This window comes from Hippoglossus stenolepis, chromosome 13 (assembly GCF_022539355.2).
Source record: "Hippoglossus stenolepis isolate QCI-W04-F060 chromosome 13, HSTE1.2, whole genome shotgun sequence".
NCBI lineage: Eukaryota > Metazoa > Chordata > Actinopteri > Pleuronectiformes > Pleuronectidae > Hippoglossus > Hippoglossus stenolepis.
Window position 1 is genome coordinate 6,035,224 of NC_061495.1, and position 19,980 is coordinate 6,055,203.

The following is a 19,980-nucleotide window of genomic DNA, read 5'->3' on the forward strand; positions in this document are numbered from 1 at the left end:
TAATTTGTACCCTACACAAAGTGATGAGAGTCTTTTATAGGATGTAACAATTCAAACTGCACAGAAATGTTTTATTTTCTCTACAATTACCCGTCAGTCTTCTTAGTAATTTAATTCCAGTCAATCACACCTTCTCAATCAGAACTAGAACTACTTGAGTCTACATTAAATTCAGAGGAAATCATTTTACTTTCTTATTTAAAAGCTTTAGTTTCCTGCTGCTTTGCTGATTCCCTGATGCTCTGCAGACCATCGCAACACATAAAACGTACAGTTGTGACACCATCAGTGACCGAATACTAATAATATAGTGTAGACCCTGATATTGTAAAACCACTAATCTAAAATATCGTTGGAATACAGCATAATGCAACATAAATATATAAATAAACACCTTTTATATAATCTGGGGACAAAGTGTGTGTGTGTTGCTGTAAATTGCATGTGACAATACGTACGAGTCAAATACTGGATTACATGAACACATGTTGGGGTCTGTTGCCCAAACCTGAAATAATGAGCCATGCAATCATTCACAATAGATGTAACAAGTGCTGTGATTTGTGATTGTTACCATGAATCTACCCACAGCACGAGTTAAGTGTATTATGCAGCGTGTGTATGACAAAGGAAACATTTTCTTGAATATAAATGGAAATAAATGAACATGATTGTTAAGCTATCAGTGTGTATTTGTGTGACATTTTGTTTCTGTGTAACTGTTTGATGAATAAAGTGGCCTTTGTCAACCATGTAAAAAAAACTGAATCCAAATGAAAGGGCAATATCCAAGTAATATTTAATAAACAGCATAAACCACTAATGCTAAATATGTGTTTCCATCTGTGTCTGTTCCACCAACACCACGCTGGGAAATTGTTTGTGGCACTAAAGTAATTGTGTTAGTCTAACTCTTATAGTATTGTGGTATTTACTCATTCATGATTGGAAATACTTAAAAAGATCCATACAAATTATTATCTTAGTTTTTTTTTTTGGTGTATCTTTTTCTAGTGTGTATAAATAGTCCCAAAATAAATGAGATATCATGAGGGTATAACCATGAATAGTGTATTTCAAAAATGGGAAATGTTCATCATCCCTTGAGGTAAAGCTGCCTTGTACAGTCCAAAGGAGGCTGGTGGGTCCACTGATGACCTGACCACTCTTAAGATCCAAATAAATTCAGATAAAGCTCCTTCAAAAAGCTATTAAAAAGAAAGCAAGGCTGGCTGCAATATGATGATTGTGCTGTAAAGGTTCTGCTCCTGAAAAGTCTGCCCATAAGAGTCCGGGCAGCGTGTGAGAGCTTGTACAAGAACACAATAAATACACAGCAGAACATTTTATAGAGAGGACATTTAGAGAGGACATTTAATCCATAACGTGCTGACACCTAGTGGTAACAACCTCGTATTGCACTGATAGATGGCACAGAATCAAGGCGTAGACACTATCTGTGTCAAATTATTCCAAAGGTCATACATGAGGGGGTCCCTGGAATATTTTCTATTTCTTTTGTAGAACATCTGCTTTAAAGGCACAAACAACATGTGACTGATTCATGTTTACATCATGTTTGTGAGAGGAAATTTAAAGTTTATTTCAACTGTCTCTCTGCTGCTCCTCAGTGCTGCTGAATATCCCACATTATTTATTCAGGTAACTTTTCTGATTAAGTGATGGTTTGATCTAAGAACTGCTTCAACTTTCACATTTACAACAACCCTGCAATATGAATTACCCTAAACAAGTGTTATGCTGTATTTAGTTCATTTAGGCAAATTTCACATGTTCTTCCTTTAATCCCCGGACCTGCATAAGTCTTGCAAGCTGACTTAAATATATCCAGTTTGAAATACGTAACTTTAAAGTCGGTCAAGTACTTTCTTTTGACAGGAAATCAGATCCATCTTCTTAGTAACACCTGAACACCACCTTGCAGCTCTTGATCCTCGTCTCATGCTCAGCACCTCAATGTGAAAGAAGCGTGAATATGAATCCACCAGCACAGATGCAGGACCTGCTCCTGGTGCCTCGGCCTCGCCTCCTTCCCCCCGAGGGGCTGGAATCAATGAGGCAAAATGGAGCTTTCAGCACTCTCACAGTGTTGAGCTCAATGGAGCTTGACAGCGCCGAAGATTAATGAGGGGAGCTTCTGCTGAACAAGCAGGTCGGCTCTCAGAAACTACGTCGAACACAGCTCCGATAACGAGTCCGTGTGCGTCCCTGCATTTTAATGTCATGTATCCACACAAAAGAATGAGGCAAACATGCAGTCACAATACTTGTGTGGTTTTTTTTTTATTGAAATATAGTCGAACCCTGAGGCTAGAGAAAAAGGCCACAGTTAGTTTGTGCCTCGTCTAGCTCCTCAGTCTGACACAGCCAGTTCGAACACAACAGACCTTTTTCCAAAGACACACATTACACAACGGGTGGGAAACTCCAAATGGTGTTTGTTTGTTTTGCTCATGTTGCCGTTTACATGGCGCTTCACATCTTGACAAAGTTCCAGGATAGACACAACTCCAATCAGTTCAATTCAGTCAAGAGTTTCTGTTCGAAAAAGTCACGCTGCCTCCTCGATGACTGAAAACCAAAGTGCTCAATTTTAGCTCACATATGATCCAGGGTCAATTAAACGGTTATATACAAACCTGTGCATCAAATCAGTACGTTTGTTTGTACGGGAAGGTCAAGTGTGGTTAACTGCTCAGAGTTAGATGAGAAGAGTAGCACTGTTCTCGTTTTAAATTTTAAGTTTGAACTTAAAGCTGCTTAGCTTCATATTTAGTCACTTATCTGTAGACGAATCATTTCACCCAACTCTTTGTGTGATTCTCAACATCTGGACAAATTGAATTTCCCACTGAACAACAAAACATTTAAAACTACAAGTAGGATGACTTTTCTTTTTCCTTGTTTTGGTGTTTGTGCGATAACGTTCTCATCCTGAGGCCGACCACATGAGCACAGATCCTTATGTTTTCTTCTTTCTGGCTCAGGACCAATTTCAGTTTCTTCATCACAAGTCTTTTCATACAGGGGCTTGAAGGAAAAGGCCTTTCAGCCGCTGAGAGTCCCAAAGGAAAACCAAAAAGGAAAATACAAGGGGGGGTTCAGTTTTTTTGTTGTTTTTTTTGTCCAGGTCTGGGACACACTGAGGTAACATAGACAGTAATAAATTATTCAGTCGTTTAAAAAACACTTTGCAAGAATCATATCAATAATTCATATCAATAATACAAAAAGGTATCAAACATACATGATGCAACATTTTCATCAATCACATTTTTTTTTGTTTTATACTTTTTTTTCCCTCCCCCATGGTCCAGAGTGTGTTGCTTCATTGTTCTAAGCTCAGTACTTCATTGTTTTCAGTCCTTCTCTGGAAACTCTCTTTGCAAGGTCCCTTAATCAACAGTGGGAGCAGATCGATACCTCCATCTTTTTTGCTGAGGTTGATTTTCCACTTTCATGCTGAGGTGAAGTTGTCCGGCATTCAATGTGTGAGCTTTTTTCATACTCAACCTTCTTCACTCATAACGGAGTACCCTTCAAATGGTTCCCATGTATTTCATCTCCGTTACAGCCACGGCAAAGGCAACAGGCACACACAGGCACACAGGGCTACAACGCCAGTCGCCTATTTGCTCGTTTGTGTCATTCGATTTTTTACATTCAAATACATTTTTTTCACCGTGCCTTTCATTTCACTTGCAGATTGGAACCGAGAACAACATGCCAATAGTAAAGTCAGAAATTGTATTAAAAGTGCAAAAATGTATATTCTTCCTTCCAAGAGACGGTTTTCATCCAGACGAAATAAAAGAGTGCACCGAAAACTTTAGTGCGTTAACAGTACAAGCCATTTCATAGGTTATTAAATGGTACATTCCTACCCACCTCACGACTACAAACATGAAGACACTGAATGTTTTGTTGTGTGTGGTTTTCCTACAACTATACATGGTCTGTAGCTGGGTTAACATGGCTTTGAGCCCCAGGAGCATCACATCTGCCTGTTCGGGAAACCTTCCCGACTCTGCTGTGTTCCCGGGGCTACAGTCTACACCCCCAATCTGGAGGAGTGTCGTCCTTTACTGAGCGAGTTTTCACACATAGTCCTGAATTCAGTGGTGCCGTCTGAAAAGCCCCTAGATTGAAATAAAGTGACATCACATTATTTTGGTTAGTGGCCAGTGCAAATCAGCTTCTCCAGCCAGTTTCAGCTCTGAAACATGAAGCTCTCATTATTAATCCTCATCTATTCCATGAATGATATCCTACAGATTTGTAAAACAGCATTGAATTACATTGCCACCTATAATTAGATTTTTATAGCACAAATATAATTGTCTCTACGTTTAGATAGAAAAAGAAAACATGGAAAGTATATATGTATATATATGTGTAGACAACTTTTCCCATTCTGCCCATTCACTTGAATGGGAAAGTGGCCTCAAGACTTTTGGACCCCACTGTATTTTCCAGGGCTGTTGTTCACACAGTACTGATGACGACTGCACACGTCATGCCATTGAAAATGACTGACGAGGGGAGCTAAGGCCTGGGCCACACTGGGTGCGTCACTGATTTGCTGCATCTCACGTGCGTCTGTAGTTGCGTCGTGTCTGCTGCACGCCTGCAGCCAGACTGCTACATGAGGTTTCTGGCGTGACTGAAATGAAAAACAAGACGTTCCGTGTCGTTCCAGCATCCAGTGTAACCCAGACGTAAACTTAGATACTGTCTGTATGTATGGGAAAATAATCCATCATACGAGTGTGTGTAAACATGGCTGCTGACACATCAGTTTTGATAAAAACCCTGTTACGTTTAAAGTTAAACACCATACACGACCGATCAGACTCTCCTTTACAATTAGAATATTCAAACACGTATTAGACAAGTTGATATGGCCATAGCATTCACCTGTCAATCATTTCCTCAGCATCACGTCACGTTTCTTTCACTTGCTACGACACGTTCCTTCCATCGTCTCCTAACTGACATCTCAAAGCCAGAGCGCCACATGACCACGAGGTTCACGCTATGCTCACAGAATTGGCTGTTCACCCATCGACAACACCGCACAACATCTATTTCCATTACGACAAACATCACCGCTCCCGAATTTATCCCGCCATGCTCTTATGAAGACAACCCATCTAGAGATCACACAGGTGCTTTTCTCCAAGAAACCGTAAGAGTGTGAGGACGGAGAGGTGATGACCAGCAGGTTGTTGGAGGTCCATAATATATGAAGCGCCATTTTTGAGCCAGTTCCTCCCTTTTCAATCCTTTTATCAAGAAGTCAAAAATTCCAACATCAAGGTGATTCTAATATCCGTAGTTTTACGTCAGAGTCTGTCGCCTTGTGCCACATTTACTAATAAATTCCAAACTTACACTTGATTGAGAGACAGTTCTTCTGTGTTGAATGTGGATAGACGGAATCATAAGATCTTCAGAAAGGGACTGTAAATTGAGAAGGTGACAGCACTCATTCCAAGGCATTGTGAAGGGCTGAGGGGGCATCAGTCCATCGTTACATATCCACATGTCCTTCTGGATCCATCCAGCTATTCATCGACGCCCCCCCTCTCCCTTTTGTGCTCCAGTAGCTAACCACTGCTGGGGAGTTCCCTGACATCCAAAGGTACAGTATGTGGGTGTGCGTGTGGGTGTGTGAATGTTAAGAACGATTTAAAGGAACGAGGGAGGTCACAATATGGCACAGTGGAACCTGTGGGAGCCTGTGGAACGTTCTGCTCTCCACTTCATCTTCTTTTTCTTTTTCTGGTTTCGCTCCGGGACCTGTTGTCTGTTGGTTGAGGGGAAGGAAAACAAAAGCAGAAACAGTTTGAATAAACAATCTTATCTCAAGGGTTCACTAACTAATATAATAATCCAGCCATAGTAATCATGTTGGCTCATAAAATTGTATTTATAGTGAAACTATTATAAAAGAGCAGTGAACATGTTTTCATCTACTCAATATAGCTTTCTACAGTCTGGCCACAAGAAGGCAGTGTTGATTCATCAATCTGACAGAAGAACAGTTCCCTCATGTGTCAGTTACACAGCTGGCATAGGAACCACGAGGACTCTCCACTACTCTGTGGTTGGTTTTCTATTAACAGATAAAGTGGTGAACACAGCAGTCCTCTGCTACTGTGCACTTGAGTCCTATAATACTATGACCAGACAACCTGTTGCTTACTGGTTCTTGCAACGAGAGACAGCCTTAAATACGGGATAAGACCACATAGAAAGCTTAGACACAGACCAAATTCTTCTGAAATTACATGTGTGTCAAGACAGGAAATAGCTCTGGGATTTTTATTTTCCTTTTCCACTCTTCCTTAAAACAAGTTTACTCCCCTCACACACCAACCCTGTCTCAGTGCCTAACCTCTAAATACATTGGAAGTAAGGGGAAATGGATGCATTGAGACTATTGTTGCTATCCTGGAACAGTTAGACTCATTTTAAAGCAAAGGGAATCTGTCTTACAGTAATTTTCTCCTGGAAAAAGGTGACGAATCAGAAGTGAACCTGAAGTTACCTTATGACACGGACGAGCTCATGAAAGGCTTTGTCCACATTCATTGGCGGATCCTTAGCACTGGTTTCAATATAAGTTATCTGAAGAGGTAAGCAGAAACACTAAAATCAGTTCGTCACTAAACCAATAACTCCATAAAAGTGCTGTGTAAATCAGAGGGATCACAGAACAGCGAGATTTAGTATAATTAGCATTTAAATACTATATTGTTGAGAAACAACAGGGGACATAAATAACAGTTGTCTGGTGACCTGGAACTAATAGAGAATTACATGAAGACATCATTAATTAAGTCTCACCTCAGACAAAGACTAACCGGCACAATGCCAGACTGTATGAATACTAATTACACTAAATTAAAAAGGGGCCCTTGAATCCAAAATGGAAAAAGAAGAAGAAAAAACAGCATGAGATAAAAAGTCCCAAGTTAGTGTGTGTTACAAAGTGTGTGTGTGTTATTAAGTTTTCTGTTAGCTACAGATTCTGTGCTATTGTGAGTACATCATTGTATATTTGTAAAAATCACATTGACATTTGAATGTAGATTTAAATGAGTTTTAACCTGGCATCAGATACAAACCATGATTTTTCCTAACACTGCCGTTAAAACTTAAACATATACACATAACAAAAATAACCAGCTGGCTGCAGAAAAGTAAAGGAGAAGTGCTTCAGGACATTTTCACTACTTACATTATGTTTTGCTGCCATCTCTTGACCCTGGTCACTGGTGACCTTCCTCAGATGGACCAGGTCCACTTTGTTTGCCACCAACACCATGGGGAAGGCCTCCCTGAGAAAAACAACACACAAGTGACACAGCATTGGTTTGACAGGAAAGAGAACGAGCATCATGTGCCACACGATTTGTCCATAAAATGTCAGCTTTCTGCAGCACTTAAATGTTGCAGAAGAGCCAGCTACAGTTACGCACCACCAAAAAAGGACAGACAGCACGTTGCTAAGTTTTTGCCTCTATTTTTGTTCCATCTCAAGCTCACTTTTATTGGCTGCTGTCAGAGAACAAGCACTTAATTTCTCTTTCACTACAAATTTGATGTTTGGCCAAACTGGTCTGCAGCTTTAGGAACCTCAATGAGGAGGAGACCCTTATCATCATTAAACATTCTTATACAGAGCAATATGACAACCAGACATATTTTTCAAGTATTTCTAAGCCTCTGTGAAGCTTTGATTTGCCTTGTCTCTGACCAGTGCCATATAAATAAACTTTCCTTGCCAGTTAGAGCAGACTTTTCTGCCGAGTCCACAAAACTCCAAACTGTGCTGACTGAGGCGGACAAAGTTTGGCTTAAATGTCTTGCAGGCATCATTAAGTTAACATGTTTAGAATTCCAGTGTGTGTGTGTATCCCCAGTTTAACCAACCAGTCAATTTGGACTCAAGTTTGACTCAAGTTTGCAGATTTATTCAGCAAAGATGCTATTAAAACAAACAGATGTAACTAAAAGGACAAAAAATAAGACACAGGTCAAAAAAAAAAAAAAAAAGGATCTTCCTGAAACAGGAAGGGGAAGTCAAGCAGATGTCATCGCATACTTCACATCTGCGGAGGACTTTTAAGTGTTTAAAATCTAAATCAAAATGTCTGATTAGCTCGACAAGTTGAATTCACACCACACATTTTCCACACATAAATGATCAGCTATGTGTTTGTAGTGTGAGCCATCCTCCACACAAGGCTTTTCAACTGGTTTCCCTTGGCTCAGGTTCTTGATTTCATTGTTCTCTTCATGATGGCGCAATTCAAGATAATCCCCGTAGATCTAATCAAATTTAAATTATAGCACAATATTGTTTCTGACATAAATTGCCGAAGTTTTACATTTGTGCATGGACTGACCTGTCTTTGACCCGTAGTATAAGTTGATGGAATCGGTCAACGTGTTCAAAGCTGGCCTTGTCCGTCACAGAGAAGACGATGAGGAAGCCGTCTCCTGTCCTCATATACTGCTCCCTCATCGCACTGAATTCTTCCTGGCCTGCTGTGTCCAGCACTGGGTAGAAGGAGGGAGATACATGCATAACTTTGGTTCACAGACTGGGACAATTGGTCGAGCTGTACACGACACACACCAGGATAAAAGTTACATCAATAGGTAAAGATCCTCACCGACTGACTGTTCATATTTTAGCACTCTTATCCCAAATTTTAACAACTACAGGTTCATTTTATTGTATTTATTGCATCCATCTGCATTTCTTTTTTTATGTTTGTATGTGTGAATGCCTGAATGAATGTATGGTCTCTGTCAAGTGCCTTTTTAAACCTGTTTTCATTGTCAAGTGGACAATGAAGATTTTCTATCAATCATAAAGCTGCAAATTCTAGTGTGTAGTTTTTTACTGCACCACCTACATGCCTCATTCAACTTAACAGCCAGGTAGGTTCTTATCAAGCATACCAGCACCTATCATACCTGTGATAAAGAGTCAGAGTTATTCAAATATTAAGTATTGAAAAACTCGTAAAAAAGCATTGAAATACTTATTTACTGACGAATGTAAAATGACTCTGAGTCTGAAGGAATCATTGCACAATGAATTGTGTACATTTTTCTTATTGACATCTGTTTCAATTTTCTGTGACCGTAAAATGTCAGAAAAGGAGGGGGGGTTTTTCTCCTCCAGGGAGGTTGTGTTCTCGCCCCTTTCTTTTGGTCTGTTTGTTTGTTTATAACATAAAAAAGAAGCTATTACATTTTGGGGTGGATCTGGACAAAGGGGCAAATCCAAGAATTTGTTATTACTTTCTTTAACATTGCAAGACTGCGAGGACATTTATGGATCTCGATGAAAAAGAGAACTCATATCTTCGAGTCTGAGCAACTCGGTGCAGTTTGATTGAATTTATGGGGACTGTTGGGCCTTGGCGGTGGTATGCATTCCACTGAATGCCAGTCTAGACTCCCCGGTGACTGTGTGTAATCACCTCCACCCACACACTTTCATAACTCTAAGAGAAACACACTAGTAGAAAGTGGCGGCCCATTACCACAATCAGGGCCACGTTTAAGCTAAATCTGCTGTTATACAACTATGATGTCCACTCCAAAGAGTTCTCAGGCCTTTGCAAGGGGTGAGTAGATGTCAATAATTGATAACAGAATTGACACAAACACGCTTTCACAATAACTGTGAAACTGGTTTTCTAACTCTTTCCAGAGTTTCGTGTTTGCAGCAAACTGACGACTTCATGGGGGAAATAATACATAATTTCTCCCACATGCAGCGACCATGAAAGTGCTTTCATCCTTTAAATGTCATCAAATCTTTCAGGGAGGAGTTGCCATTTCATAGCTTACTCAGCGTGGGAAACAGCAACATAGAGTATGTTCACTCATTGGTCGGCGGTGGATTGAAGCCAAAATGAAAATATACATAGAATAGTAGATGAGCATTGACAGATAAGATCATGTGCAGCTGCAGACTGGTTCATTTCACATGCACACATTTTTCTACTCACCATCCAGTATTGCCCACTGCCCGTCGATCTCTGTGTGTTTCAGATACGAGTCCTCTATCGTGGGATCATAGTCCGGCACAAAGATCTTCTGGAAGAATTGGATGGTGAGGGCGCTCTTCCCGACACCACCATCCCCCACCACCACCAGCTTGTATGTTGGCAGGTTGTCACTTGGCACGGCGCTGGTTGCCATGGTGACCTTGACAGTGACGGTAAAAGGCTAGTAGGTGGCTGATGAGACACACCTGGCTGAAATGGAGGATAGAGAGAAGGAGAGAGAGATAGAAAGACAAAGGGATTGACAACAGAAAGAGGAGGGAGCAACAGAGAGACAGGGGGCGAGAACAAGAGAGAGAGAGAGAGAGAGAGAGAGAGAGAGAGAGAGAGAGAGAGAGAGAGAGAGAGGTGTTCAGGTTCTTTGTTGCAACTGCTTTTTCATCACCATGGAGATAACAGACCACAGCTTGGACTTGCAGAAAAGCAGAAAGAAATAATACAAAAAATATTGCGAGGGTAGGAGATAAAATTCAGCAGTATTTAATCCTATATAAACACATATTTTCATAGCTGAGAATCAGAAATTTAAATTCTAAAAGAGAAAAACAGAAATGAAAGTCAAAGGTTAAAGTACAAAAGTACTTTTTTTATGTCATTAGAGAAGTTGTTTTGCAGAAATGTTAACTTTTCTTGTCCTTTTTACTTTTTCCTTGTTAGACAGTCACTACTGGAGCTGCAAATTATGGACAATACTTTATTGACTTGAGTTACTTAAGGGTCACTCATAGTGCTAAAGGGTGCGTGACAGACTGATTTAAAGTGATACTTCAACCCTAACGTTTTTAGAATGAGGTGCTTGGAGACGGGGCTAAGACACGCCTACCTACCCACCATGAGTGTTATGACCCACCACCCACCTCAAGCTGCTGCTGGTTTGACTGGAGGGTGTTACATTTTTCAAATATGTATAAATGCCATGACGCAGATGTCCCAAATGCTTGACACTACATAAGTATTGGTCCTGCAAGGTCCCAGATGGTTTGAAACACTAGATGTTGTCATGAAACATGATCAACCTATAAATGTAGGCCAATATTTTTATGAATGTGATAATAAATGTGAAATTAAAACCAGCATTTATGTCTTTCATCATATAAAAGTCGTAACATTTTTTTACAATATTTTATAGTTGTAATATAAATGTTTACAGTTCAAAAAACACATTAAATGTGCAGTATCTCTTTAATGATTGGTTTTGCTAATACGATTGTAAATGTTTATGTGTGGTGGACATCAGCACGCACAACGGGTGTAATCAGAGTTAACTATCGCGGCTTTTACTATTGTACATATGCATGTGCAACAAAAACTGAACTGGTTACGATGTCGGACATGAGACAAAGTTGACACCTAATTTCTTTTTCCACCACCAGGGCAGCTGTGGCTCAGGGGTTAGAGCGGTCATTTCAACCCAGGTCGTCCCCAGTGTGAGTGGTCCTGAGTGGTCATCCAGACTACAAAAACACTATATAAATAGAGACCATTTACCAGTAAGTCAGACAAGCTTTAACATGACTGTGGTGTGCAGGAGTTGTGATCATTTGTGTTTCTACTGTGGCTTTAAAGCAGAGGAGTCGCTGTTACACTGCTGTGTTCCTGCTCTTACTTTCAAACAGATAACAGCCTCACTGTTGTCCGATCCACTCTCCTTCAGCTATAGTGGAGCCATATGCACTTTCTTAGGATGCTGCTAATGCAAACCGAACATTTCCTGCAACTTCTGTTTCATATTAGAAGCTTCCAATTGACAAACCACAAAAGGATTTTATTGTGAAACAGCTGCAGGAAATGAATCATTACTTGTCATCAAATCTATTGTCTAAATGCCCTTTTTGAGAAAATACAATGGCCAATTCGGATTTAGCATTTTTCAATGTTTAAGGAAGGATGGAAAAGCTGCCACAATAAGCCTGGGAATATGAAGGTTTGTCACCAAGAGGCCTTATTTTTATATGTATAGAAAACCGCCAGCACTTAGCCCACATCACTGGCTCACTTAAATCATAGGTATTGTAACATCTGACATTGGCATGTTTTCATTTTGGCTATTGTATTTGCTGAATTTATTTAATAAATAAAGTACAAAAAAATTGTCTTTCCGTTTGAATGAAGGAAATAAATCAACCGGATCACTTCATTAATTTCGTTGCCACTGCAATGTGATTATGGTTTTACTACCAGCAAAATGAACGTCCTCATTGTTCAAACTGCAAGCAATCCTGTCAGCCAACTTCTTTTTCTTCTTCTATCATTTAATGCTGTCTCAACTTCCTCCAATTGGCCGGAAAATCCAAACTATCCCCCCAAAAAATTTCACTCTGCAAATGATTTGGTTCATGGTTCTTTTGATCAAGACCGAGACCAGCTCTTTTGATCGGACTTATTTTAGTCTGTCCTTTCTGTGACCATGTTCCATCCAAGTTTCATGGAAATCTGTTTAGTAGTGTTTGCGTAATTCTGCTGCTAAACCAACCAACCAACGAATACAAATAAACAAATAGCCTCCTTGGTAGAGCTAATTATTTTAGTCAAGCTTTTCACAGTGTTGACACTACCACCTTACTTTGAAACCCCCAGATTTATAGATTTTATTAGCGGTTTATGGTCAAAAGCAAAATAAACAAAAAACAAACATATATTCCCCAACTGCAAGCATAACAAACCAACTCCCACCCACCCACACACCCATTCCTCCCTCATCCACCAGGAAACAGCTGTCAGCTGGCTGAAGTCCATCCTTTCCTGCCCAGCACAAAGGAGGGAAGGAAGATGTTTCCTTCCTTTCCATAGCCAGCCAGCCTATCAATCAGTCTGCAACAGTCAGCCTGCCGGGTTGGGCAAATAATTTGAAGCCAAAGAAGCCAAATTCCTGATGTTAAAAAGCCTCTCCTGTCCGGTAGGTGTGAGGCTGTCAGAAAGTCACTAAATAGACATCTTAGCCGTTATCCTTATCAGAGGATTTTCAATACTGTACATAAAAACCAACACAACAGCTTGAGAGGCTCTATGAAATCACACAGCCTACCCGTCGTGGTTTTCACACCAGTCTCCCTGAAGCCAAGTCAGGTCACAACCTTGTAGGGTGTGTCAGCATTTCCCCCTGCAAGTCTCTTTGGTGGGGTACACACAGTTCTCTGAAAACACAGTTGGTTTCATTCTGTGAGACTAAAATAATACACACCAGTTTGAACCAGATTCCTTTGGGAGTGGAAACTTACTAGAGGAAATTTACTATGTGTCCAACCAAAGTTAGTCATATAACCAATGTGGCGGCTATACGGCTTTACAAACCACAAAAATTCCGCATGCCAACCAAGGCTGTGCAGTAAATACTTCCAGCATCGTGCACAACACTCAGGCTGTGTCCACACTAGCGCTTAAGGATCTGAGTGATTTCCTGCAGGTTTTGACCTTGAATTCACATCAAACCGGCACGTTCCAACACTGACAACTGGGAGGACAAGTTGGAAATCTCCAGGCTCATAAATCTGACACATACAATATGTCCTCGCCCTATGGTTAATAATGTTTTTACTGTCCATGCAGACAAAAAAACATGAATTGTGTTTTTGATGATGGATGTAACACACAATTTTAAAGAGCCACAATGGATGTATCAAAATTATCCACAGCATAGACTGTATATAAAGTATAAAGATGGATGTTGTGTCTCCACATCCAGAGTCTGCGCACTAGCAATTGGGGATGGAGCTAAAACTAAGCTTGCCTGCAAAATGAACACTTGTACATGTGTCGAAAAGTATCTTTGAGAAATGTATGATTGTATTTAGATTTTTTTGTCTTGTCCACATCCAATCCATTAACATGGAGGAAGCAGGGTTAAAGACCTATGATGCACCCAGCCACCAGGTGGCCATTGAGATGCTTTGGCTTCGGGGAGCTGTCATGTCATCCATCTTTATATACACTCTAGATCCACAGATGACTCTCCTTGTTACAAACTCAATGTTTATTGATCAGACATCTTCATTTGAAATTCTCAACACTACGTTCCACCACCACATTAGTACAGAACACATCCCAGCTAATATGTGGAGTAATTGGGCGTCATGTTGCACACACACTGGACATGTAACAGTGACGTCAACAGGACCGCAAAGATGTACAGGATTCTTTTGTGTGTTCTTTCACTAAATTCCTAACCTACAGAGCTGATCTCTATGGCTATGGCTAACCAGGAAATACAAGTTTCTTTATATACTGATACAGCTACAAGACCAATGAAGGGCATCAGCCTTTGACATATTCTGCACATTTTCAGCAAACCTGTCTACACTGACATATGATTATCTAATGTGTGAAATTACATAAAGCAGCTGAAGCGGGTGTGCTTTGAACCTCGTATTTATCCTCACAATGACACCATTAAAGGCTCTTGAGTAGCGGCGAGTTGCTGCCCTGGGAAAGGATAAAGGAACTTCCCTCTTCACATGGGAACAAAGCAGCAACAAAACTCACAGAACAGGAATAAGGAAGGACATGGGACACACTGTACTGTAGCACTGATATCAACACTCACACTCGATCATTCAAAAGGAGGTGTTGAGACATAAGTTCACTGAGTTCACAATGTACCTTTATTTTATTATTTGGATTGTAAGCAGAACAGATTTTTTTTTTTTAGATGGTATATGATATAATTTCTAAACCAAGAGGTACTTTTCTCTTAATGTTGTAACCCTGACTTTTTGTAGGAACATGGTATTAGTATAAGCACGGTTCTGGTTTTTGTCATTATGACAACTGAAGTAGAAGCAATAGTTCACGTCCAAGGCATGAGAGAACTGAGGGAAATACAAATGGACTAAAACAGTTCCATACCAGTATGGGTATTTCTATTTAATGTAGTAAAATGATAAAATTATATATTTATCATTTCACCATACTTTCCAAGATGAGCTCAAATTTACTTTCGAGCGGTTTTCTGTTCTATATAACACCTCTATTATCACCTTGACACACGTGCTATGAGGTGTGCAGCAAGATATAATCTGCCAATCTTATTTCTTGTGCAGCAGTTGGCACCTCAAATGACCCTGTGTATTCAAGACTCTTCTTCAACAAGCAACTCGTAGTGTCGTTTGACAATTGTGAAACAGGAAGTCACAAATACAAAATATGCTTTATAATACTTCATATTAAGTTAATCTATTCCAGAAAATTATGTTTTTACATTTCCTCCAGTGATGACAGACTTCACACTAAGATCTTTAGCACCTTGTGCAACATTTGGCAGAGAGAACAAAGTACAAGTAGCTAAATAAAAGGCTCTGCAGCTGATCACATGATGGTGGGTCATCATCACCAATGACTAACTTGACAGTTTTCAGTCTCACAGCACTGTTTCGGGAATTTAGCCAAAAACTGCAGCGATGTCTTTTTCATAGTGCACCGTTGCTTTTAAGAATTTCTCTGTAAATGAGGCTGCAATTCACACACAATTATCATACATAATCCAACTATCTCTCATCCCATGCTCAACTATTATGAATCGCAAACATGTTTGGGTACCTGGTCTTAAAATGAGGTGTGGTAAGGAACATTAAGCATATCAATGAATAAAATAATTTCCAACACTGATATATCAGCCCATATATATATTAAAGAAATGACAATGATTGTTAGGATGTTGTTGTAAAACCCTTATGACAAAGTAATGTAACCGAGGCAAAGTAAAATTAGAGTTGGGCTCTAATTTTAAAGGGGACATTATCAAAGTGGTAATATAAACACGTAGGCCGGTGCACAGTGCATTTAAACACACAGATGGTCGGCTTGTCTGCTGACACTTTGCACACTTGCAGATTGGTTTCCTCTGCAGAGAAACCTTCTCTCAAACTATCTGGCAAATCCACCATTTTAATAAAAATCTGCCCTGGCTTATAATGAGAATAGGAAATGGCACTCTGATTGGTTTGTTGCATGCGCCTGGTGCAATGGGCCTTTTTCTGCCAATAAACTTGCAAACATGGATCTTGACCAATTCTAAAAAGGTACTGACCGCATTAGACCATATGCTTAGATCACTTGTATTAACAAGAACAAAGTTTTCAAGTTGATTGTAAGATACATATTTCTGAATGAAAACAACCACATATCCTTACGATTACTTTTATCTCATATGTATTAGATCCAGCTGACGGCAGTCGTTAACAACCAAAAGAAATAAACTACACAATAGAAAGTAGAGCGGTTCTGTAAATATATATGATATATACACTGCATCAAAATGATGTATCCTGGTCAGGTTCTTGCCCCAATAACTTCTCATATAGTTACATATAATAACACATGAAAGGTATAATGTCTTATCTCGTTTGCTCTTGAGCACTTCACGGGATAATTGCTCTGCCTTTGCCCCGAGCTAACTCATAGTAATGAGCAAAACATCATCCATCATTTCTAATTTATTTTGTTGGCCAGTTTTGTCAGGGCTGCCAAATGACTGAACGTGCAACCTTGTGGTCACAGGCCAGCTTTTCTACACTGCTGACCAACCGACAACTAGAATGTGAGATGTCAGTGTTAAATGGCGAGATGACACACATACAGTACAAGTACCTAGCTGAACCTCACGGGAATCGCTATTTAATAAACCAGTCACACCAAACGCTGCATCGTCGCATCATCCACATGGTCATTTCCTCCTGGTCAAAGGTCACAATTAAGCCAATGGAAAATTATGAAACAACAAGCAAAAGTCAGCTCACAGGCAACGTCACCATCATCATCATCATCACCATCATCATCATCATCACCATCATCACCAGCAGCAGCAGTGTTTGACATTTCCATTAAGTTGTGGTGGAGGGATAAAGACATATCTGTCCCCAGACAGCCAAATCATCTGGTGATTTCACCTCGCTATTAATAGTGATGAACGTGTGTGTGCGTGCGCGGACTGACTGGTGCTTCTGAATGATCTCATCCTATGATTTGATAGATAAAGAATCCCTCTGTTCTCTCGTGCCCAGCTGTTTAATGTGCACACGCCACCTCCTTGCACAGCTGGACGCCGCCACCACCACCGTGTGTATACAGCTGTTCCAAGGTAGAGAGGAGGATGAAAACACATACATGTATATAAATGTATATACAGCGAAAGGTTGTGTGGTCATTTCTCACAGACCCCAAAAAAATAAAATAATAAAAAGGACGAGCACTGGGTTTTTTGCTTCGTCCCCAACGGGAAGACGTTTCACACACAGAGGCAAGGCCCGTCTCTCTCTCTCTCTCTTTCTCTCTATGTGTGTGTGTGTGTGTGTGTGTGTGTGTGTGTGTGTGTGTGTGTGTGTGTGTGTGTGTGTGTGTGTGTGTGTGTGTGTGCGCCTGTGTGTGCGCCTGTGTGTGTGTGTGTGTGAATTAGGCCGAACAGAAGACCGACAGTAGCCGCCCCTGAATAACGGATTCCTGCTCTCATCCCCCCCCCTCTCTCTCTCTCTCTTCAAGTTTGTCGTCCATTAAGCTCGATTCATTCGCGTGATTGAAAAACAAGCTAACCCCCCGTTAGCATCTCGTCAACCCGGAGGAACCGATGACAGTTAGCTGCCCTCCACTAAGTTCTCGCTATTCTCACACTACTTCGCTCATTTAGGTGGTTTCCCCCCCCCCACCACCACCACCACCACCTCCCCTCCGCTGCGTCCACTCACCACTCGCCGCTTCCCGAGGGGGGGCTCCCGCTGACCGTGAACACACACACACACACACGCAGAGAACCGTCCCTCCTCACGCCGACACGTCCCTCCTCATCTCCGGCCGCGTCTCGGCGTCGAAGCCCCGCCGCCCTGTCGCCGCCGCTGGGAGTGAGCTCCCCACATCTGCGGAGCGATACGCCGACGAGCTAATCTTCGTATTGCAACAGCTGATGCTATATATAGACGAGCCCCAGAGGGGTGGCCGCGGTTCTCTGTTTCGATCTAACACGATTAAATGTTGTGTTTTCTCTGACAATTTCCTATCTGCAATTAGTTGTTAGTGTTCATGTCTTTGTGTCGTGGTGTAGTTTTTGTGTTACAGTCCTGAAAGCTTAGGAAGCATTTTGAGAACACCCCCTTTTTGCTGGAATGGACTCTTCCCCCTGTGTAGCGGACGGCTTTAAAGGGATAGTCCTGTCAAATGATCCCTTCCTAATTTAGGGGGGAGTTAAAGGGATTAATTAGCGTTGGGGGGTTATGAATCACGTGTCTGTTTGTCTCTATGTTTCTAAGGTTAAATCAACTTTTTTATTAATCCATCCATCCATCAATTGATTATTAAATAAACAAAGATCAGCAGTACATTATATGAGTTGACATACCTTTATAGATATCTATGCCCTTGTTTCTCAGTGAGAACACTATATATAGCACATACAGAGACCCACATATTTAATGAATACATGTGTAATAACCTGGGAGGAAACAAGTAACAGGTGAAGGCTGCAGAGAAGGTGAAGAAAAGTGAAGTTTCAGCTCATTAGTTCACGTTCCAAGGTTAGAATCTATGTCACTTGATCCACTCTTGTGGGTCACCACTTCATGTCACGTTAGTTGACCTCTCCATAGCTTACAAAAGGCAGCCATTTTAATATCCTGACTACTAATGTTCCTGCTTACACCCAGCAGTGTCACAGGAAGCCATGGCAGAGTAACAGCGAGCCACACACCCTGAGGCTGAAGCAGCTAAATGGAATTCAACGATCATTAATCAGCCGTTATTATTTAGTCTACAACAGTGCTTTCCCTATTGTGTGTGTCTGAATGGCTTCTCTGAAAAACACAACCCTTGCTTTTAGGAATTTATCACATGTAATGCACATTTTCACATGTTGGTCCTGTGTAAAGTAATACAGCATGTACAAAAATCCATATGACGAAATATGGACCCATTCGATTTTCATATGTGAAATGTCAGACAATGCATGTGACGCCAGCAACCACATATGTAATGACAGGGAAGTGAGTAAGTTTTAGCCATATATAGACATGTTTTTTTACATTATTCATGCAATTAGAAGGAAAGTGTAACTATAATCATTTTGTGCAAAATCCTTATGTCATAAATAATGACTTAGTATCTCAAGCTTAAGAGGCAAAATCTCTTGTTTTTCTTCTTGGGTGAGCAGGTAATGTATTCATCAACACATATTGTATTATTACACAGTACTATTACACCTTTTTCATGTCCAGTGAAGGAGGATATAGTGATGGTCTCCTTGTTCATTTGAGCTAGAGGGCAAGGAGACAGATAAGGATCTGATCAATCAATAGAAGAGAAACGTGTGTGTGTGTGAGAGAGAGAGAGAGAGAGAGAGAGAGAGAGAGAGAGAGATGCTGTAGGCCGTAATAGTGACTTATTAGTTACTCACACAGCTGGTGGCCACTTTAAAGACCTGCTTCCCAGAAAAACCTTGGGATTTATGATGTTGTTTGCCAAACGGATGAGTGTATTCTGAAAATCCGCTCCGAGCCACTGAGGACTTAAGTAATGCTGAGATCACATGAGGTATTCCTTTACAGACACTACACACACACACACACACACAAGTCTGAACAGGGTCTATGTGACCAGAAAAACAAAATACACATGCACACCTTTCCAACATTACTGGTGAGAGTGTTTATGATGAGAAGAATCCAGGCATTAGATGTTTTTTATGTCACGTTACAGCTACTACATGTTGGGAAACAAAGTGGTCACATTCATACACCTAGCATCCAAACAGTGATTCTCTCCCTACATTATATGTGATGAAAGAAAGAAAAGGTCTTCAGGGTTGTTTGACCCTGTTTGACATAAGCTACAATTGATTTAGGCTTTGGAAGACTTGTAGGAAGCAATCATGAGGTGGTGAATGGAT

At 40.7% G+C, this 19,980-nt stretch overlaps 1 protein-coding gene across 4 annotated transcripts; it reads right to left on the minus strand.

Moving 5' to 3' along the window:
- Positions 1-2,274: 2,274 nt before the first annotated feature.
- Positions 2,275-17,998, minus strand: mrasa (muscle RAS oncogene homolog a). 4 transcript variants are annotated; one of them, XR_004698148.2, is made up of 7 exons: positions 17,792-17,998; positions 10,062-10,310; positions 8,439-8,592; positions 7,268-7,367; positions 6,575-6,654; positions 5,416-5,830; positions 2,275-4,160 (listed from the first exon to the last, which is right to left on the minus strand). XR_004698148.2 is itself a non-coding variant. In XM_035174284.2 (6 exons), exons 2-6 carry the CDS (start codon positions 10,252-10,254, stop codon positions 5,731-5,733), a joined length of 627 nt encoding a protein of 208 aa, XP_035030175.1. In that variant the 5' UTR covers positions 10,255-10,306; positions 17,792-17,998; the 3' UTR covers positions 2,275-5,730. The 4 variants fall into 4 exon arrangements, 2 of the variants coding, with proteins under 2 accessions (XP_035030175.1, XP_035030174.1); XR_004698147.2 differs by having other exon boundaries at positions 4,939-5,830; XM_035174284.2 differs by having other exon boundaries at positions 2,275-5,830; positions 10,062-10,306.
- Between the last annotated feature and the right edge of the window lie 1,982 nt (positions 17,999-19,980).

Bases quoted from the DNA above. Each gene is read 5' to 3' on its own strand.
- mrasa (XM_035174284.2), bottom strand. From the start codon at position 10,254: ATGGCAACCAGCGCCGTGCCAAGTGACAACCTGCCAACATACAAGCTG. The intron at 8,593-10,061 runs GTGAGTAGAAAA...CCTTCTACCCAG, and splicing joins GCAGTGGGCAATACTGGATG to TGCTGGACACAGCAGGCCAG. The intron at 7,368-8,438 runs GTCAGTCCATGC...TGTTTTTCTCAG, and splicing joins ATACTACGGGTCAAAGACAG to GGAGGCCTTCCCCATGGTGT.